The 18,397-nt window shown below is 35.9% G+C and overlaps 1 protein-coding gene across 15 annotated transcripts in view; it reads left to right on the top strand.

Annotated features, from left to right (window-relative positions):
* The window catches only part of NFIB (nuclear factor I B), a 226,534-nt gene that overhangs the window by 185,799 nt on the left and 22,338 nt on the right, over positions 1 to 18,397 (top strand). For 4 of the 15 annotated variants that reach the window (XM_036331171.1, XM_036331165.1, XM_036331167.1 and 1 more), the window contains exons 8-10: positions 934 to 1,118; positions 5,190 to 5,355; positions 8,494 to 8,576. In XM_036331171.1, the coding sequence (XP_036187064.1) occupies positions 934 to 1,118; positions 5,190 to 5,355; positions 8,494 to 8,576 (434 nt within the window). The remainder of the gene's footprint in view (positions 1 to 933; positions 1,119 to 5,189; positions 5,356 to 8,493; positions 8,577 to 18,397) is intronic. The other 11 variants (XM_036331180.1, XM_036331174.1, XM_036331177.1 and 8 more) reach the window with 4 other exon arrangements.

Raw genomic sequence — 18,397 nt, 5'->3', positions numbered from 1 at the left:
ACAGAGATAATGATCATGCGATTATATTCTTTTCCCATTTTTCAAACTTAAGGCTTATATTTCAGAAGCTAAACAATAAATTGTGGTCATACTAATGTTGAAAAGTTACGGTACAATTAAACATGGCCCACATTGCATGTTTTACATATTATTTCCCTTTATAAAATATGTGAGTTATGGGTAAATTTATGCCTCTATGAAAGTATAAATTCACATTTCTGTGGGTCTTATTCTTGGTCTTATCTTAATATATTTTAAGCTACATGTTGTAAAAATTAGAGTGGGAAGAAAAATATTTAAAGTATAGGGCTTCTTTTGGTTATGAAAGAAACATTTTTATTAGGCGAAAGAGTTCCCAGGCTCTATATTCAAATATTCATAAGTACTTATACAGTGATCGGGTCATTATTCAAGACATAATTGTTTATTAATTATGGGTTTTCATTTTATTCAACTACCAGCTAGGATGCATAGAGAAAGTATGCATTCACAATTGGATTACACTTCTGTTTTGAATTTTGGTAGAAAATTGTGGGTCCCTTGCCCTCTAATTGATGCTGTGACTTGGTCTGGACTTATATAAGACAAAGACTTCCTAACCAAAATTGTGCTCTCATGGGGAATAACTTTGCTTAAAGAAATGTTTTACGAAGTATTGGCTTAACCTATGAAAGAGAAACTTCTTTTTAAATCATTCATAGATCTAGAAAGCAAGATTGTTAATTCCCTATAGTGAGGGTTCTGTCTGTGTATGCTTAGCAGTACTGGCATTCAGAATAAAAGATTAACTGCTATTTTAGGAGAGTTTGGTTAAATCGTGGTGGGGAAATGAACAGCTATCATTTTTATCGTTTCACAGCATTCTTTAGGATCACTACGGAGCATTAAAGAAAACAGCTAACGAGTCTGTCTTTCCTTTTCTATCTTCTACAGTCATCTCAACTCGAACTCCACCTCCACCCTCACCGTTGCCATTTCCAACACAAGCTATTCTCCCTCCAGCCCCATCGAGCTACTTTTCTCATCCAACAATCAGATATCCTCCCCACCTGAATCCTCAGGATACTCTGAAGAACTATGTACCTTCTTATGACCCATCCAGTCCGCAAACCAGCCAGGTAAAAATGAGAGAGGAACTAAGATTAGAGCCTAAGGGAGATGGAGCAGGTCTAAGGCGTGGCGCTTACCCGGACAGTTATGTCTGGCAGAACGACAAGCTTTTGCAATCCATCTCCAGGAAGTGTCTTGGTGACGCAATAAGTTTTTATTGAAAGGTGGCTGAATGACAGGTAGGAAGTGTGTTGCTGCAAAGGGGCACATTTGTGAAGATGTTTTTTGGTTTGATGTTTTGGGATTTTTATTGACTGAAAAGAAAGCTTATGCAGAAAGTACATTGACAAGCTCTGAGCTGGAGTTCACACCTCTAAAATACCTGGCTTGACACAGAGACAAAGTGCTTATTCCAGGCAGGAGCAAGGTATGCGCTAAAATAAACACACACAAAAGAACTTACAGTTGTATTCATAGACTAACTATTAGGTATTAAAATAAGCTTTGGTAATGTAAACATTCTCAGTGTTTGATGACTACTTGAATATTCTTTGCACAGACACGACTGCATTTAATAATGAGTGACATTACCAGAAGTGTCTTTTTTTTTTTCTTTTTTGTAAACATTGTGCAGTGGTTTTAGGGATTCATTGTATGAGTGTAGTGACTCATGTGCCTTCCTCACTTCCTAAACATGTGGTTTCTTCTATGAGCAGTTGCTTCATAGAAATTTGGTATAAGAACATTTTCCACAGTCAAGTAAACAGTCTTTGTGCCAAAGCTGGGTCTGTCAATAATCGCAATATCCCAAATCTGTAATGCGATGCTGATCATATGGTCTGGTGTTTAGCTTTGCTGCTTTACCCTGAAGACTCCTTATTATACCTTTTAATGCTCTGAGGGATTTTCATAAGCATCCTGTTATTAATGCTTAAATATCCTGTCCACATCTTAAAATGCCACTAAGTAGTATGTGCATATTGATTTATATTTAACAAAGAAAGATCTAAAAAATATTTTTAGAGTTAATTTAATGGTTAAAATGAAGCGAAATGTTCCTTTCTTAATGTTTTATTTTGAATAAGAACATGACCAGCACCATTGGGGTTACTTAAAAAGTTACCTGTTCTTTTATCTCCATTGTCTAATAATATTAAGCTACGTATACCACTCTCAAATTTTAAATTTGAAGTTAAACTATTTGTATTTTAGAAGAAAATGTCCAAACCTTGTGGCACTTTTAATGATGGTCATACTACTTACTCAGTAACACAGTGGGATCTTAGTATATTAGTTCAGAAATAAAATTTACTATTAGAGCAAGGATCCAAAGTCTCAGTTCCATAGAGCCTTCTGCTAGACTCAGCTGGGAACAGTGCACACAAGGTCTGATTTTAATTTGTGTAGAATTTCCATGAATAACAAAGTCTAATTAAGACATCCATTAAAAGTCCTTAACGTTAATTCAGTGTGGAAAATCTTAGAGTTCCATTGGATTTTTTTTTTTTAAACTGATGTCTTAATTAGGCGCTGTTAGGGGAAAAATTATGCAAATTAAAATCAGGCCCTTAGTGTCAGGCATTTCTTTAATTATTCAGTGCTTGTTTTAGGTATATTTCAATTTCTTTATAAGTTAAGAGAGCATTTTAGGTGATAATCTGCCTTTATTGTTCTCAGTTTTTCTTCATATTTTCAAGGTAAAGATCCAGCTTCTAAGAGAAGCATCTTACTCTCATCTCAATTAACAACAACAACAAAAAAAAAAACCCTCTCAGGATTTTGTATAATAGGAGCAGTGGACTAAGTAGGATAATCCTTTCCTAATGCTGTTCAAGTTCATCTTCAGATGAGATGTCTTTTCATATCTACAGTATGAAAGTTCATCTATTAGCGGCATTAAAAGAAAAGCTTTATAGTCTAGCTTTATCTGTTTGAACTAGTAGAAGATTGAAAAGAAATAACCCTCTCATTCTTCTACCCCGAAGTTTTAGAAAGCTGACTGTGTTGGCTTGGGAATTCTTTCTTTGTCGCTTTTACTATAATTTTTAAATGAAACATCTGTTGGTTCCTGTCAACTGAACTTCAGTAGACAGAGCTTGCAGAACTGGCAAAGTGATGCATGCTGTCACAGCCTTCCCTTGACCTTATTGTCATTCTTCTGTCCCTCGCTCTCAAGTAGGTACTGCCCAACTGGGCTGGTGAACGCAGTATCCAGAAATGCTTTTTACCACTGAAAGTACCAGCAGTGATAAAATGAGACTGTTCTTTCTTGAGGGAGATACAGAAAGCAGGCTTTTGCAGTGTTCAGAATACCAGAAGTTGACGGTCTGCTTTAGAAACAAACTTTCCCCTTGAAAGGAAAAATGGATCTTTATAATGAACAGCAGATTTTTTTCGAAGGGACATTATATCTGCTTTGATGTTTAACTCCATCTCAAAACCAGTTAATTCACATTTCAAAATAGACTCTTGATATTAACCTTTGTAGCTCTAAAAATGGAAAAAAAAAAAAAAGAGTACTTGTTCACCTGTAGTCACGTCCTCCATCTGAGTATCTTCCAACACTGCACTGGTTTTAAGTCAAGTGACTGAGATGCCCTGTCCTCCCCATAGCAATTTGGAGGTTAATTACTTTGCTGCTGCACCAATTAGAGTGAGACAGTCATGCTATTTAATGGAATATTTTAAATAAAATTAGTTTAAATATATGTCTCATCGGCTTTCGTAGGGGGGAAACTATGGTCAGTTTTCCTGACACAAAGTGAAATACTTAAAATTACTCATGATGAATAGTCAGAATATTCGAGTTCATTTTTTGTGTGGAATAAATAATATGACCTCTGAGGAATCCAACCGAAGCCATCCAACTCAGTTCATGTCTCTGAGTTCCAGGATTTAAATGTTATGAGCTATTCCTCTTTTTCTCTAAAATGTTTACTTGTAACTTACGTGCAGGTATTTAGGTAAATATTCTGCTTCATTGCTTTCTTTGCTTTTAGCAGTGCAGATTATTAAGACTAGCTATTTGTAGAGAATACCCTCATAGCAAATTGTGATGTATACTATGCAGTGGAGAATTCCAAAATGAATGTTAATTAAAAATAGCATTCTCCGTCTAGAAAAATACATCCAAGTATTTCTTCAAACAGTGTACCTTTAGGATTTTGTCTTCTACCACAGATACTATTTTTGTACCCAGGGCTAAAGCGCAGATAGTAATATCTTTTCTGGCATTGCCCTGGGGATTTTCTCAGTTAATTCCCACAAATGTCAACAATACATGTTTTGTGTAACTCTCCATGCCCAACAATGGAAGAGTAACTCAAATAACAGAGTATATTTGGTTGCCACCTCTGCTTGACTTCAGCGCATTTTAATTTACTATGGAAATCTTTTATTTGAAGGTACAAGGCCAGATCTAGCTCAGCATTTTCTATCATTGTGTGGATCTGAAATTTTAAATGCTCTAAATATCATTCTGCCTGCTTATATTTTTGTAAATCATCAAAAGTTGAGTGGAGATCCTAGAATCTCAATTGCCTGGTGTGTGTGTGTGTGTGTGTGTGTGTCTGAGTGTAACTGTGTGTGAGCAAGAACTAGAGGTTTTGTATGCAGAAGTATGGGCCTTAACTATACATGATAGAAATTACTCAGTTTGATGTGTTTGTTAGCCTAGATATTCTTGTCTTCCTTGTATCAGTGATAGTATTATTTAGGTGAAAATTGTGTTCTGAAAGCCCAAACTGATTCAGTGTAGAAGATGAGGGGCAGAGAAGCACTGTTCTGATTTGCACTAGCTCGGTAAGGACTTCCAGTTCAGCCTTGGGCTAAGCATTGAACGTCTCAACTTGAGCTTCCCGGACTGCTAAAGGAAGGTCAGTTCTACCTGGCTCTTGGGAGTGTTGTAAAGACAGTTAACCTACATAAAGTGCTTTGAAGTGAAGACTTTCTTTTAAATGCTGCTGCTTCGTATTACTACTAACCATTGACCGACCTCTTGGACGCAGACTTGGAGGGCGTGTGTGGCGATTACACAACAGTGTGCAGGCTCCCCTCGGCCGAGTGTGCTGAGTGCCGTAGTTGGACACCGTGACTGCCTTTTGGATTGTTTCACCCGGCATTCTGTTTTTGTTTTGTAGCCTAACAGCAGTGGTCAAGTGGTAGGGAAAGTGCCTGGCCATTTCACTCCTGTCTTGGCACCCTCTCCCCATCCCAGTGCAGTGCGACCTGTGACCCTGACCATGACAGATACTAAACCCATCACTACATCCACTGAAGGTGAGGCAGCTTCACCTACAGCAACCAGTAAGTATTTCTGTAGGAAATGAGAAATGTCCATCAGAGGCACCATTGGATACCTGATCCAAGGTGGGAAATACGGCAACTTTTCCAGCTACCCAACCGGATGGAGATTTCTCATTTACATGGAACCAGCAGGCATGTACGTGGCTTGGCAATCACACGCTCTCTCTTATCAAATTTAAGCCAGTGCATCAGATTTGAGAAGGGAGAAGCTTAATTGTTTGAGTAAATAGCTATAACAAAAAAGAGTAAGTCATGCCTGCTTGTTCAAGGTTTACATCGAAAATGCACCGAAAACATAATGCAGTGCACAATGTTTTTTTTTTTTTTTATCACTCAAAGAGAGATTAGATAAGTGTTACTCATTGGAGCATTCCTATAGGAATCAAGCCCCTTCATAGGGCAGACTGAATCAGTGCCTCTGTAAGAATTGCATATTTATATTACTGTAGGTTATATCATTGTGAGTAACGGTCACACTCTGTTGGGTGCCAAAAACATCTCAAAGCTTAGTATTAGGCACATGTAAGCTACTTGCACTTTCTTTGCACTCAACAAAAAAAATTTAAATTTTTTTGAATCTATCATAATACATCAGGTATAAGTTTTTTAGCATGGTCTTAACATTTTAAATGTCAGAGAGTTAGCCAGTAAGCTTACATAGCATACACCAGTAGCTCAAATGATTCCTTTGTTGCTTTGCATGGAATACTCACAAATACACAAGGAATTATTGCACAGTTTTTCAATTGGCTTTACCCAAACTGGCAGCTTCCTAGACTTGGAGCTTCTGTGCACATATTGGTAGAATGGAAGGGATAAAGTTTCAGTCAGGAGGAATTAGCAAGTTCCTCATCAATTACACGTGCCATATCTTAAACTCAGAGCTTCTTACCTAGAACAAGAAAATGCCCATTTTCTTGTTCTAGTTGGCTCTGGAAATTCCTGTGTGAAATTACAGAGCCAACTAGAGGCACCACTGGCTCTTTCTTCTTCTGCCATTGGAAAATCTTTTCCTTTTTTAATGGTTTCTGACACCTAGGAAGGAACCTACAAGAAAATTGGACAGTACTTTGAGTCTCTAGTGAATTCAGCATTTCTTTCTCAAAATTCATGAGGCCCCAGAAACTAATAAGTCCATATAGGCTTGTAATTCTCATCAATAATAATTAAATGCTTAGTAATTGGTTTGTTGGTAGAGAATCCTGCACTAGTGAACACTTTCCTGGATGTACAGATGGAGAGACCCAGTCAAGGAAGGCTCAATATTATTTTATTCTGAAGGTTAGCTGTGTATATTACAGTCACTAGAATAATACATCCAGATTTTAAAAGTGAATATTTTGGCCTCTTTGAACAAACAGGCCAGAAATTTAAATAAACAAAAATGGAAAACAAATATTTTTGTAAACGCATTTGGAAGAATATCACAGGATATAAATAATCAAAACTAAGTCCCAGAAACTTCTGGTACCTACTCGTACCAGAAGCAGGTATTATTAATATACTGATATTAATAGATGAGATTCCAGGAACAACCAGACCCAAATGATTACAGCTCACTTATGGGAGTACAGTCAGCCTGTTTGTTAATTGATTGTTCTTATACTCACATATAGGTTGATCAAAAAAAGATCTGATTTGACTAATAAAATTACAAACTATTCAAAAGATGGCTCCACCAGTCTATTTTCCACTCTTGCATTAAAGAAGTAGAGTGTGATATTTTTCTTTCCTAGAAATAAATTGTATCTCCAGCTTCCCAGGCACCACTGACCCTGAGAAATTGGTCATTGAATTGATAAGTCAGTCCAGTTAAAGATAACACAGAGGCCAAGGAAACTTCATTCTCATGGCTGGAAAGAACACAGAGCACAGGCTGGTGAGGCACGGCTGACCCACTGTGCGCCAATCCAGAGACCTGGATACTCACTAGGGGCCACTGGCTTCATATGGCTGCCCTCACATGGCCCTTTATCCAGGAATAATTAAAAGGTGAATTGTGGGCATCTTCACTATTCAAAGAGTTGACCTAAAATGCCTCAATCGATCAAATTCTGCAGTCCTTCTAATGAATATGACAGAATGAAATATATTGGGGTTTTTTTTTTATAAGCCTTGTAATAAGGAATGTCTGGATTCCTCATGAATCTGATGGTTTTTAAACCAAACATCTTAGTTTTTTTAAAACCTATAAATGTAACATAAATGGTGAAAATTTGGTTGTTCTTCTGTTCAACCTGACAGGGAGCAATGGGATTGCTGGATATACATTAGTTCTTTCCTTGTGTAAAAGAAACAAAAATATTTAGGAATAGGCAGATTTTTTCTGGGACAATTCACTCTATACCAAATAGCACCTGTACAAAGAGAACTGCAAGGCGAGACTTTTAATTTAAGGAGTATCCGCCATATGTATTTATTATTTGGTGGCCATGTACTGACAAATTGCCAACTCCAGTCACAAGAAACAGATTTTTTGTGCTTATGAAAAATAGAGAATTAAAAAAAAACCACATTTCTGTCAAACTTAAGATCATTTTCACATTAAATGACATACTGAGCTAATTCATTCCGTATGATATAATAAAAGTAAGCTTCTCCTTCACATTAGTAGTGTTAGATTTTCTTTTTAGTGAGACTTTTAAGCAAGACGTTTTTCATCCTGTATCATGAGCACATCTACTTACATCCAATCATTAAAAGCTCTCACTCATCCCTGAGAGGTTTTCAATCTTCTTTTTACACTTACAATCAGCGACCAGCATCGATCATTCCATTATTAGACAATTAATACCTCGTGAAAAGGTCCACCTAGGCAAAGAGCCCTCTCTTTAGCCAGTCCTCGGTTCTCTCGCAAGACTAGATGGAGCACCTAAATGTGAGATGCCCATGCCAAATGATGGGATACAATTCACTAGGTAGATTTTTGGGGCAAGGGATAAAGTAATTGCTTGAGGTCAACTACCATCTCTTTTACGTCACTCAGTGTTCACTCAGAAAAAAAAGAGAAGAGAAATAGAGACACTTTTTTTTTTTTTTGGTTGCAAGTCCCACTTCTCTGGGTTTCTTGTACATGGACAGGGTGTTCATTCTGATAGTTCACAATTTTTATCTTTGTTTTTGTTCTTCCTTAATCAGCCTACACAGCCTCAGGCACATCTCAAGCCAATCGATATGTGGGACTAAGCCCAAGAGACCCATCCTTCCTACATCAGCAACAGGTGGGCAAGTTTCACCCAGGTGTGACGGTGTAGCCATGCTTTCGCATTGGTGCTTCTCTCCATGCTCTCTCAGATCTGGACTCAGAACGGGGCTCACGGGGCTTCTGAGAAAGAAATTGATCATTTCACTTTCCAAATTATTTTCTCATTTATCCTTTGTTTCTTGCCTCTCTGAACAGGGTTTCTCAAATTGGCTCAAGACCTTTTTCATCCCTGTAGGAATAACAGCATTTCAGCCAAATAGTAGTTTTCTTAGTATTATTGGCTGTTGAGAAGGTAGCCTATAGTCTCCAAAGATAAAATTTAAAAGCTGATTCAAAAGCTAATTAGAGTAGAAGCAGTACACAATTTGTGTTTTCGAGCTCTTTCATATTTTCCAGATGTTTTACCCCTCATTTTGGTATTTAAGTCCAAGAGGATGAGTTATGAAACTAAAATCTCAGGCGACACATCATTCCTATTTTAATAGGTTTAAATTGGTTTACTGATTTCAGATGTGATAAAACACTTTTTTTGGTTCTGTTTTCTTACACCATTTATGTTTCAAGTAGCATTTTAAATTTCACATCTCATTAATGCTGTAAATTTAATGCAAATGAAGTGTTTACCCAGACTGTGAAAATATATAGCCAGGATTAATGGTGGCTTATAAACAAATTAGCCACAGTCAAAAGCATGGACCATACCCACACAGACATCCCACAATTCTAGTTACAGGATAACAGAAATAATTCTATCTACTTCAGAATTTAAATATATTTTATGATGCATATGTTTGCTGCGTTCAAGTTTTTGATAGCAGAGCAGTTTGAAATTAACCGTGTACAAAATATTACGTAGGAAAAAGTGGGCTATAATGAATAAGCTGGTACTAACTAACCTGATCTTCATCTATAAGTTGTATGTGCATACGTGTGAGTTTTTACATATATAGGAAGCCTGCACAGAAACTCATTCCGGTTCCTTTGATCTAGACCTGTCCACCTAGCTTCTGCTTATTGTGCCTGACTTAACTTTGCTTCTGTGGCATTCCCAAGACCTGCCCAGTTGCAGACTAAGGTGCCAGACTGCATATTAAAGGTCACCCCATGCAGAGTTCAGAGAAAATCATAAAGATGATAGCTTATTTAAGATACTTGACGTTTTGCCAGGTTTTAAAAAAAGCAAAACAAAACAAAACAAAAGAGTGAGGACTAACTGAAAACATCTGTACGCAGTTATGAAAATACCAAGTAATAATTAGTGGTTTTGCCAGCCATTGGCTTTTCAACATAATTCTCTGGAATGCTGCTTTTTTTCACCTCCAAATTGCTGTAATATGAAATGTGTTTTAATTACTATAATATGGTTATATTTAACAAATGTATATGTTCATTGTGTTTTTTTAAAAAAATGCAGAATTTATAGGTTTAAAAACTTGTTCTTTAAAAAATTACTCCACATATTTTCAGAAATATTTTTGTCATGGGATTTGCATTATTCTTTATGACACATCTCTAATTTCCAGTTAATTTTTAATTCATAGAAATGTGCCTCCATTATTTAAACCTTTGGCCCTAAACACATTTAGAATATTATAATCAATTCCATGTACTTAGAAACAATCTTCCCTTCCCCCTGCCCTAACCTATGGAAGTTTTAATTCTTTTATCATTTATGACTAACATTGGAGCCTCATGTAATTATGATCAAAAGTTCATTATATATAAGTTACATATCCTTTCACATATACAAGGATAAATCAAGAATACTTAGCAAGCATCATGAAAACATGAGTCTTAATGTAGAGCACATTTTAATTGAATATATATGTGAGTTCCAGAACTTTTTTCATCAAAGACCACCAACTTGTTATTTAAGTGGGAGTGTCAAGTAAGACCCCTTACAATATAAGTATGATTTATTTGATCAACTGTGGTTGATATTTATGGAACATTTAATGTGTTGGTCCTTGGAAGAAAAAACTATATAAGCTTCAATTATAAGCTTAAACTATAATGTTCAATTTTATATACCATGCAGACAGATAATTTGTTCTCTATTTACTTATTTATTTATTTTTAAAACTTTCTTTTAAAAAAATATATTTTATTGATTTTTTACAGAGAGGAAGGGAGAGGGATAGTCAGAAACATTGATGAGAGAGAAACAATGATCAGTTGCCTCCTGCACACTCTCCCCTAGGGATGTGCCCGCAACCAAGGTACATGCCCTTGACCGGAATCAAACCCAGGACCCTTGAGTCCGCAGGCTGACTCTCTATCCACTGAGCCAAACCAGTCAGGGCTGTTCTCTATTTATTGAAAGAGCTAGGGCTTTTTTAATTGACGAAGCCCAATATACCAAATTCATATGAGCTACAATTTTGAGGCATGAAGAAAATGGATGTATATGCCTATCATACTATACATGTATATTATTAAATGAAGGCTCCAGTTAAAAAGCTTATTATTTTTCTCCTTTCAAATTTGAAAAGAATCATAGAGATGAAGTTTTATGTTTACTATCCAGGAACAAGAGAGACAAAAATAGTCTAAATGACTTCAGTAGAGTAAAGGTTATTCTTTTCTACAGCAGAAATGAGATTGATTTACTGTGTCCTTTCATTGCTTTACAAAGATTTAAAAGAGACCACTCTTCTAGCAGCAGGTTCTAAATGCATTTGGTTTAAAGTACTCAATGATGAATGAAAAGGAAAATCAAGGGGTACATGAAATAAAGGTAATCAATCATTTTATATTAGCTAAGAGAAATTCAAAATTAGAAAGGCAATGGTTTTAGTCTGAGAGGGTTCTTTTAAACATTCCCCATAGCCTTTAGTATACATGACCTCTTCAAAATAAATATTGTCACCAGGTACATTCTTCAGTTCATTGGCAGCTGCTTTATAAAGATTTATCCTTTTAGATTATGAAAAGTATTGATGTGCATTGTCGAGTGCTATTTTTTCTCAGAAAATAACTTGAATATTCCCTACATAAATTAGAGCTAACAATAAATTTTAAATTGCTGAATAATTTTGACTATCATAAATAATATTTCCACAAAAATGACACTGACACAGAGCTTTCAGTGTAGTCATTGCATATTGGCATTCTTAAATTGAGATGGAAAAATATGAAAATGAACCACATATTCCACTTATAAGAGTAATACATTCATCTTTGGGAATCTGAATACTAAAAGTATATGCTTTTATACCCATTAACTTGGCACACAAGCAGCTGTTATTAGGAATTATACATCTTTGTGTTCCTTTTGATAATGGTCATTACTGATTAACAGTGGTTGCTAACTGCCTTGAAAAACTAGTGGTTTTTTTTCCTGACTCAGGAATTTCACCAATCACTGTACATGTGATATTTCATTTGAACCTAAAAAATAAGTCACATAATCATGAAGAATATTTCAAAAGAGATTAATGGAAGCAAGTTCATAATTTGACAAAACAATAATTTGACAAAATAATTTGACATAATTTTAAAAAACAATGCTAGTTGGTCATAATAATCAGCTCATGCCAGCTGATCAGGACTTTAACATTTTCCGTTATCTCTTAACACAATTTTGAGTGTCGGTCCAGGTCTGGAACTAGACTGTCTTTAGCGTGATTGGCTTAGTTCATGCATTCCCTGTTGGCATGCGGGAAATTAAATTCAGGACTTCAATTGGAGCTTCATTCTTCCTTAACTTTTCTATTGGAAGGTGATGTGGTGGCTTAAAAAACTCATGGGTCCTGTTTTGGCAAACTGAACTCTTTAGTCTCTGCTGAGAAATCTCTTTTATGATTTGGAACTTTTTCAGGCATGTCAAGGCCTCCTCCCTGACATAGCTTCATAGGAGTTCAGTAGGATGCAGCGCTTCCTTTCCTCCTACATTTCACGCACGCACTGCGAACATTCACTGTGACAGGCAACAAAGGAACTCCATTTCCCAAGCTCTGTCTCTGAGAAAAGGGGAACGATATAGCAGAGGGGTGGAGGTTGCATAGAAAATACAGCAATTATTTTATAATCCAGTCTAACACTTTTAGCATAAGTGGCAAATATGAGACAACTTCCTTGAATTAGCACCAATTCCTTATCTGGTCACCCTTGTAAAGAATTTGCTAACTTGCCAGATCTCTTTCTTGGCTGTCCGAGAGTTTGGTAATATAAGAGGGTCTAATTAACCTGATTATCCACGTTATATTTAAGTATAATGCCATAATAAAAATATAAATGCTTGCTATTATTCATCAATATGACATATAAAAAAAAACACCTTATTGCAAGTTGAATATACAAGTTTGTGGCTAAGAAGCTTCTTGTTGGGAAGTAAAAGATTACTATTTGAACCAGCTATGGAAGTGCATGTTAACATCTTTGATACAGAGGTATCCATGGGGGGTTACTTTTGCCTTCCCTAAGTTAGACATCAAAATCAAGTAAACTCTACTTTATAAGGCTTATTTCATAATCTCAAAATTATAAGCTCCTGACTCTAGACCAGCCGTGGGCAAACTACGGCCCGCGGGCCGCATCCGGCCCGTTTGAAATGAATAAAACTAAAAAAAAAAAAAAAAAAGATCGTACCATTTTATGTAATGATGTTTACTTTGAATTTATATTAGTTCACACAAACACTCCATCCATGCTTTTGTTCCGGCCCTCCGGTCCAGTTTAAGAACCCACTGTGGCCCTTGAGTCAAAAAGTTTGCCCACCCCTGCTCTAGACACTACTTCTTATTAGAGCTAATGACTGAGTGGCCTGATGACTCGGGCCTTTGCATTCCTGATCACAATTGCATGGATTTCAGTGGTGCCTGAGCTCCAGCATTTACATCTCTTGCATGACTATATAATGCTATTATTCCCATTTCAATTACTGGGCTACCTTATATCAAAATATTTTGAACAGTTTTCTTGATATAATTTTGAAACTAGAATTTGAAAGTACTTTTTGTTCCCCTGAAAATTTCTGTTACACTAAATGGTCCTTTAAATAACTTGCCTCTGCGGGATTTTTTAAAAAATTAATATATCAGTTAATATACTAGGTAGAATATAATATTTGTCCTGGCAAATGAAGTGGCAAAGCCAAAATTAGGTACATGAAAACCACTGAAAGGTAGTTTGGTTATTTTTATGAGAGACAAGCAATTGAAAGGACGCAAGTGGACTATCAACAAGCTTTTCAATAAAGTCAGGAAGCAGGCTATCAACACTCGGGCTGTTCTTATTGTGTCTGTTATCATAATTGACAGCTTGACGCAAAACCCTATCATATGACTTCTGGGTAGGCATGTAAATGGATAAGAGGTCACTTTTCACATATGCTGGCTGGGAAGGAAATACATTTAAAGGAAGTTTCAGTCAAAATAATGGCTAGTTATTTGGCTAGTTCTTAAATTAAAAAAAAACAAAAAACCTTCAATGGTCTGTCTTTTATCATTCATTCATTTATTTAGTAACTTACTTTCCTGGTTATCAAAGGCTAATATCTCGATAAACTATTCTAATGTAAACATAAAATTGTATTCCCTGAAACCTTACATTTCAGTCCACAAAATTACCAGGAAAAAGTGATCTTCCTTTCTGAAAATATTAACCTTAAAAGAGCTAAGTTGAATCAGGGGAGTAGAGGAAATTCTGAAGATTATAATTATAGACATTGTAGTTTTAAGCATCCTTGGGCTGCACATGAAGGATATAGTAGGAAAAGAACAATGACAGGCAAACTGGTGTCCTGGGTGAGAACCAGAGACTAGGGTTCAAGGGGTTGGTCCAGAGGAGAACAAGGAATGTCTAACCTTAGACAAATCCTTAGACTTTGCTGTCTTGTATCCTTATTTTGAAAAGGAAAATGAAGAAGTTGAACTACCCAATCTTTAAGTTCCCTTGAAATCTTAAACATTACAAGTTAAAATAGCTTCCATCTAAAAATGAAGCCTTTTACTTTCTAATACTTATGATTTTTGGCCAGTAATGTTTATTTAGTTCATGGACTATACAGACCCATTTAACTTAATTCTACCATGCTCGTGAAATTAAACATCAAGAAGCATGGGTTTCAGAAATTGACATTAGAAGTAACTTTAATAATTTTATTAACCAATGTCACACCAATAAGTTCAATAAAAAAGAGAGTAATTTAAGGAACCAGGATAACCTTGAATATCTTATTTTTTAAAAAAATAAGTATTGCCCAGCCGGTGTTGCTCAGTGGTTGAGCGTTGACCTATGAACCATGAGTTCACAGTTTAATTCCTTGCCAGGGCACGTGCCCGGGTTTCAGGCTTGATCCCCAGTAGGGGGCAGCCAACCAATGATTCTCATCATTGATGTTTCTATCTCTCTCCCTTTCCCTTCCTTTCTGAAATCAATAAAAATATATTTTAAAAAGTAAGTGTTATGTGTCCCATATATAACTAATTTCATTCTGACCGTTTTGCTTGTTTAGTAACCCTACAGCCTATTAATTCAGAGACCTTTTTTTTGCTCTGTAGCAGGAAATTAATAATAGTAATAAAATGAAAGTCTACTAGTCTAAGAGTTAAGAGGAAATATTGGAATATTAATCTTTTAAAGTGCCCCCAAAAGCACCTTTCCTCCATCCGAAAAAAAATCTGTTTCCTTGAGGCTCTTTGGAGAAATGAAGAGACCTAAGAGACCATAAAACACACCTTTTAAGATATTCCCTTGAGGTCACTGTAAACTTAAAAAAAAAGTGAAAAGGTAAATTTGCCTGTGTTGATTATGCTGTTTACAGTTTAATGGTTTATTAGTTCAACTGAGAGCTGTTGTCACCAAGAGGGACTGTTGGTAGGTACATCAGACTGTTTGCTGAGTCTAGCAAAGGAGAAGGTTTTGCTTACCTTCTTTCTTTTGTTCCCAAAGCTAATGGCTAAGCATTTAACAAAAGCCCTAGTTCAAAACAATAGAAGTCCTCATTTAAGAAACCAATTTTTACTTGAAATCCAAGCAATATTGATTCTTCGTGGCTATAATCTAACTGCATATCTGATAGTCGTGTAGAAAAAGATAATGACCCGAATCTTAGGTGATTCCCTTGATGCGGTTTTTAAAGGGAAACTCCAGGGACCCCATCCTTGTTTTTCTGAAACAATCTCACTGGAGTTGGGAGTGGGGAGAGGAGCAAGGTTCTCATTGCAGAGACTATGGAGTCCGTCCTGGGAACACATGCAGGGGAACCTTTCCCTTCCCTTCTCTCTTGGTATCTGGGCTACTCCAGCCTCACCCTTTGGCTCAGGGCCTTTCCACGGAGAACCTTCCTCCTGATTTCACCTTTGGTTTGCTTTTGGAATTCCGGGCATAAGTTGTTTTGCTATAAAATTGACCTTAATTTTTTAAACAATGTAATTCCATACTAGTAGGTATGCACAAAGTAAAGAATTAAAATATCTGTATGAGTGGACAAACATTTCTGCAAGGATATACCAATGGTGAGGTGTGTCAAAGGGTCTATATTGTTACAAAAATAAGAATTACTATCCCCCACACATCCAAACACAAAACTTTAACAGAGTAATTTTTTAAATATATTTTTATTGATTTCAGAGAGGAAAGAAGAGAGAGAAAGAGATAGAAACATCCATGATGAGAGAGAATCATGGATTGGCTGCCTCCTGCAAGTCCCCCACTGGAGATCAAGCTCACAACCCAGGCATGTGCCCTTGACCGAAATTGAACCTGGGCCCTCTCAGTTCGCAGACTGACACTCTATCCACTGAGCCAAACCGGCTAGGGCTAACAGAGTAAATTTTTAAACTAATGTGTACCTGGTGCTTTAAGTTTTATTGCTAGTGGGGGGAGAGTAATTTCTTATGTTTTTGAGGGAAAATACTTGAAAAAATTAAGAGTGTTATTGAATCTTATATATCACCCAAAATTTTAAGTTTTAAAATGTAATTAAAATGAGTTGATAGCTAAACTATATAACACTGACTCTCACAAGATAGAAACTGAGGAATCACCATACCAGTATCAAATAACATCACCTATTTTCTTAAACTTATTTAAAGCCTAATATAAAATCCTTTTTTGTTAGGAATACTGAAGTATACTAATACCAAGATTATTTTACATCTCACAATAAGATGCTTAGACACACTTACTAACACAGTATTAACATTTTATCACCTACAATTTATTCAGAATTTGCTGAGTCAGTACTATCTTGGTCAAACTAGATTCTTAGGAATTGATTTTATTAGGAATTAGTGTCATGGAAATCTTCAGTGAAGAGGTGGTTTTTATTTTAATTATTTGTTTCTCCTACCCATGCAATCACCTTCAAATTTTCACTTTATCAGGAGGTTTACTAATCCAGAGATACTTTATGCAAAATTAATTAATAATTAATACTTTTTTAAAAAGCTTGGAGAGGCTCCTATTCAAGCAACCTGATATAAATAAGTTTTAACATATAATCACGTATAAATATGCCTCCTCAGAAATTTTTTGAAAATGTTGGCAATGCTAGCCCGTAAACTCAATAGCTAAATAAATTTACAGTGTATTTCACATTTTCAATAACTGAAAGGAAATTAATTCAATACTAATGAATATCCTGCCAGTTTCTTCATCATTTAAATTGTTGTTAAATCTAATTGTGACCATTTTGCATATACTTAAGTATATTCTTTATTTGGGAGAAAATACTTGTATCGCAGGTGTCTGAAATATGGATGAAAATGACTAGCTGCGGATCAGGTTTAACTGTTTGAGAGTACTCTGGAAGGAAAAGTCCAGACATACATAGACTTTAGGTTTTCCTCACATGGCCAAAGATAGCCCACTTGACATTTTTGGGGGATGGTAAACAAATAAAGAAAAAGTTAGCAAGATGAACAACAAAATACTAACAGTGTACATATCCATCCTTCCAAGGAAACATATTATGCCTGCAGGTGTCTGTGGGACTGCAAGCCAGTCAGTGAGTGGTGTTTCGTTTCTCTTGGCTTTGAGAAACTGTCTTCTGAAAACGACTTCAGTGTAACCTGGGAGCCCACAGACACTAACCTGAAGTTAATACTTAGCAGAATTCTCATGGGCTATGACTACATATACCCGCCCCTTATTGGGAATAGTGAGTGGCCTCCAAACTAGGACTTCCATTGACAAGAGCAGAATCAGTAAGCGGTCCCTTTGGTAATCGTTATACAGAATCAAAGTGTCTTGAACAGTTTTAGATTATTTTCATAGTACCGGCTTAAAAATGTGTATTTCGAAATAGACACCTGGTTTACTGTTACTGCAGAAAAAATTATTTCAGATTGCCCCATCGCATTGCATTTGTAATTAGATGATCCAATTTGAGAACTTTTTAAAAAATCTTGCCATATTAAAGTTTGTCTTCTGTTTGATTTAAAAGTAATCAAGTCTACATTTTCTCCTTTATGCAAGTATTATGATCCATTTTTAGAATACTTTTATTCTATTTTACCTTCTCCACTGACTTTTGGCTTCTTTATGGCATATATCCTGAGCAGAATGTACATAACTACCAATTTATTCATCTGTCTACCTATTTATCATCTACATTAGTGGATTTTTTCTTCAGTTCTTTAAATTTCCAAGTTACTTTACCTGAAATATCAATATAATTAAAACACATGTTTTAGAAATATTAGGTGGTATTTTGGAGCTTCATTGATCTGTAGAAAAATGAGCAAAAGTGATTACTTTGAAAAGCCAAAATCGCTTTTACTTAGTGTATGTAGAAACTCCAGAGCATAACAAGAAAAAGAAAGCTTCTTAATAGCCATTTTATTTTTGCCATAACCCTATCAGAAAGGATTAAAATACTTTATCATAAGT

The sequence above is a fragment of the Myotis myotis genome, unplaced genomic scaffold (assembly GCF_014108235.1).
Source record: "Myotis myotis isolate mMyoMyo1 unplaced genomic scaffold, mMyoMyo1.p scaffold_m19_p_12, whole genome shotgun sequence".
Taxonomy (NCBI): domain Eukaryota; kingdom Metazoa; phylum Chordata; class Mammalia; order Chiroptera; family Vespertilionidae; genus Myotis; species Myotis myotis.
Note: the sequence above shows the minus strand (reverse complement) of the source record. Positions and strands in the feature narration are given on the sequence as shown.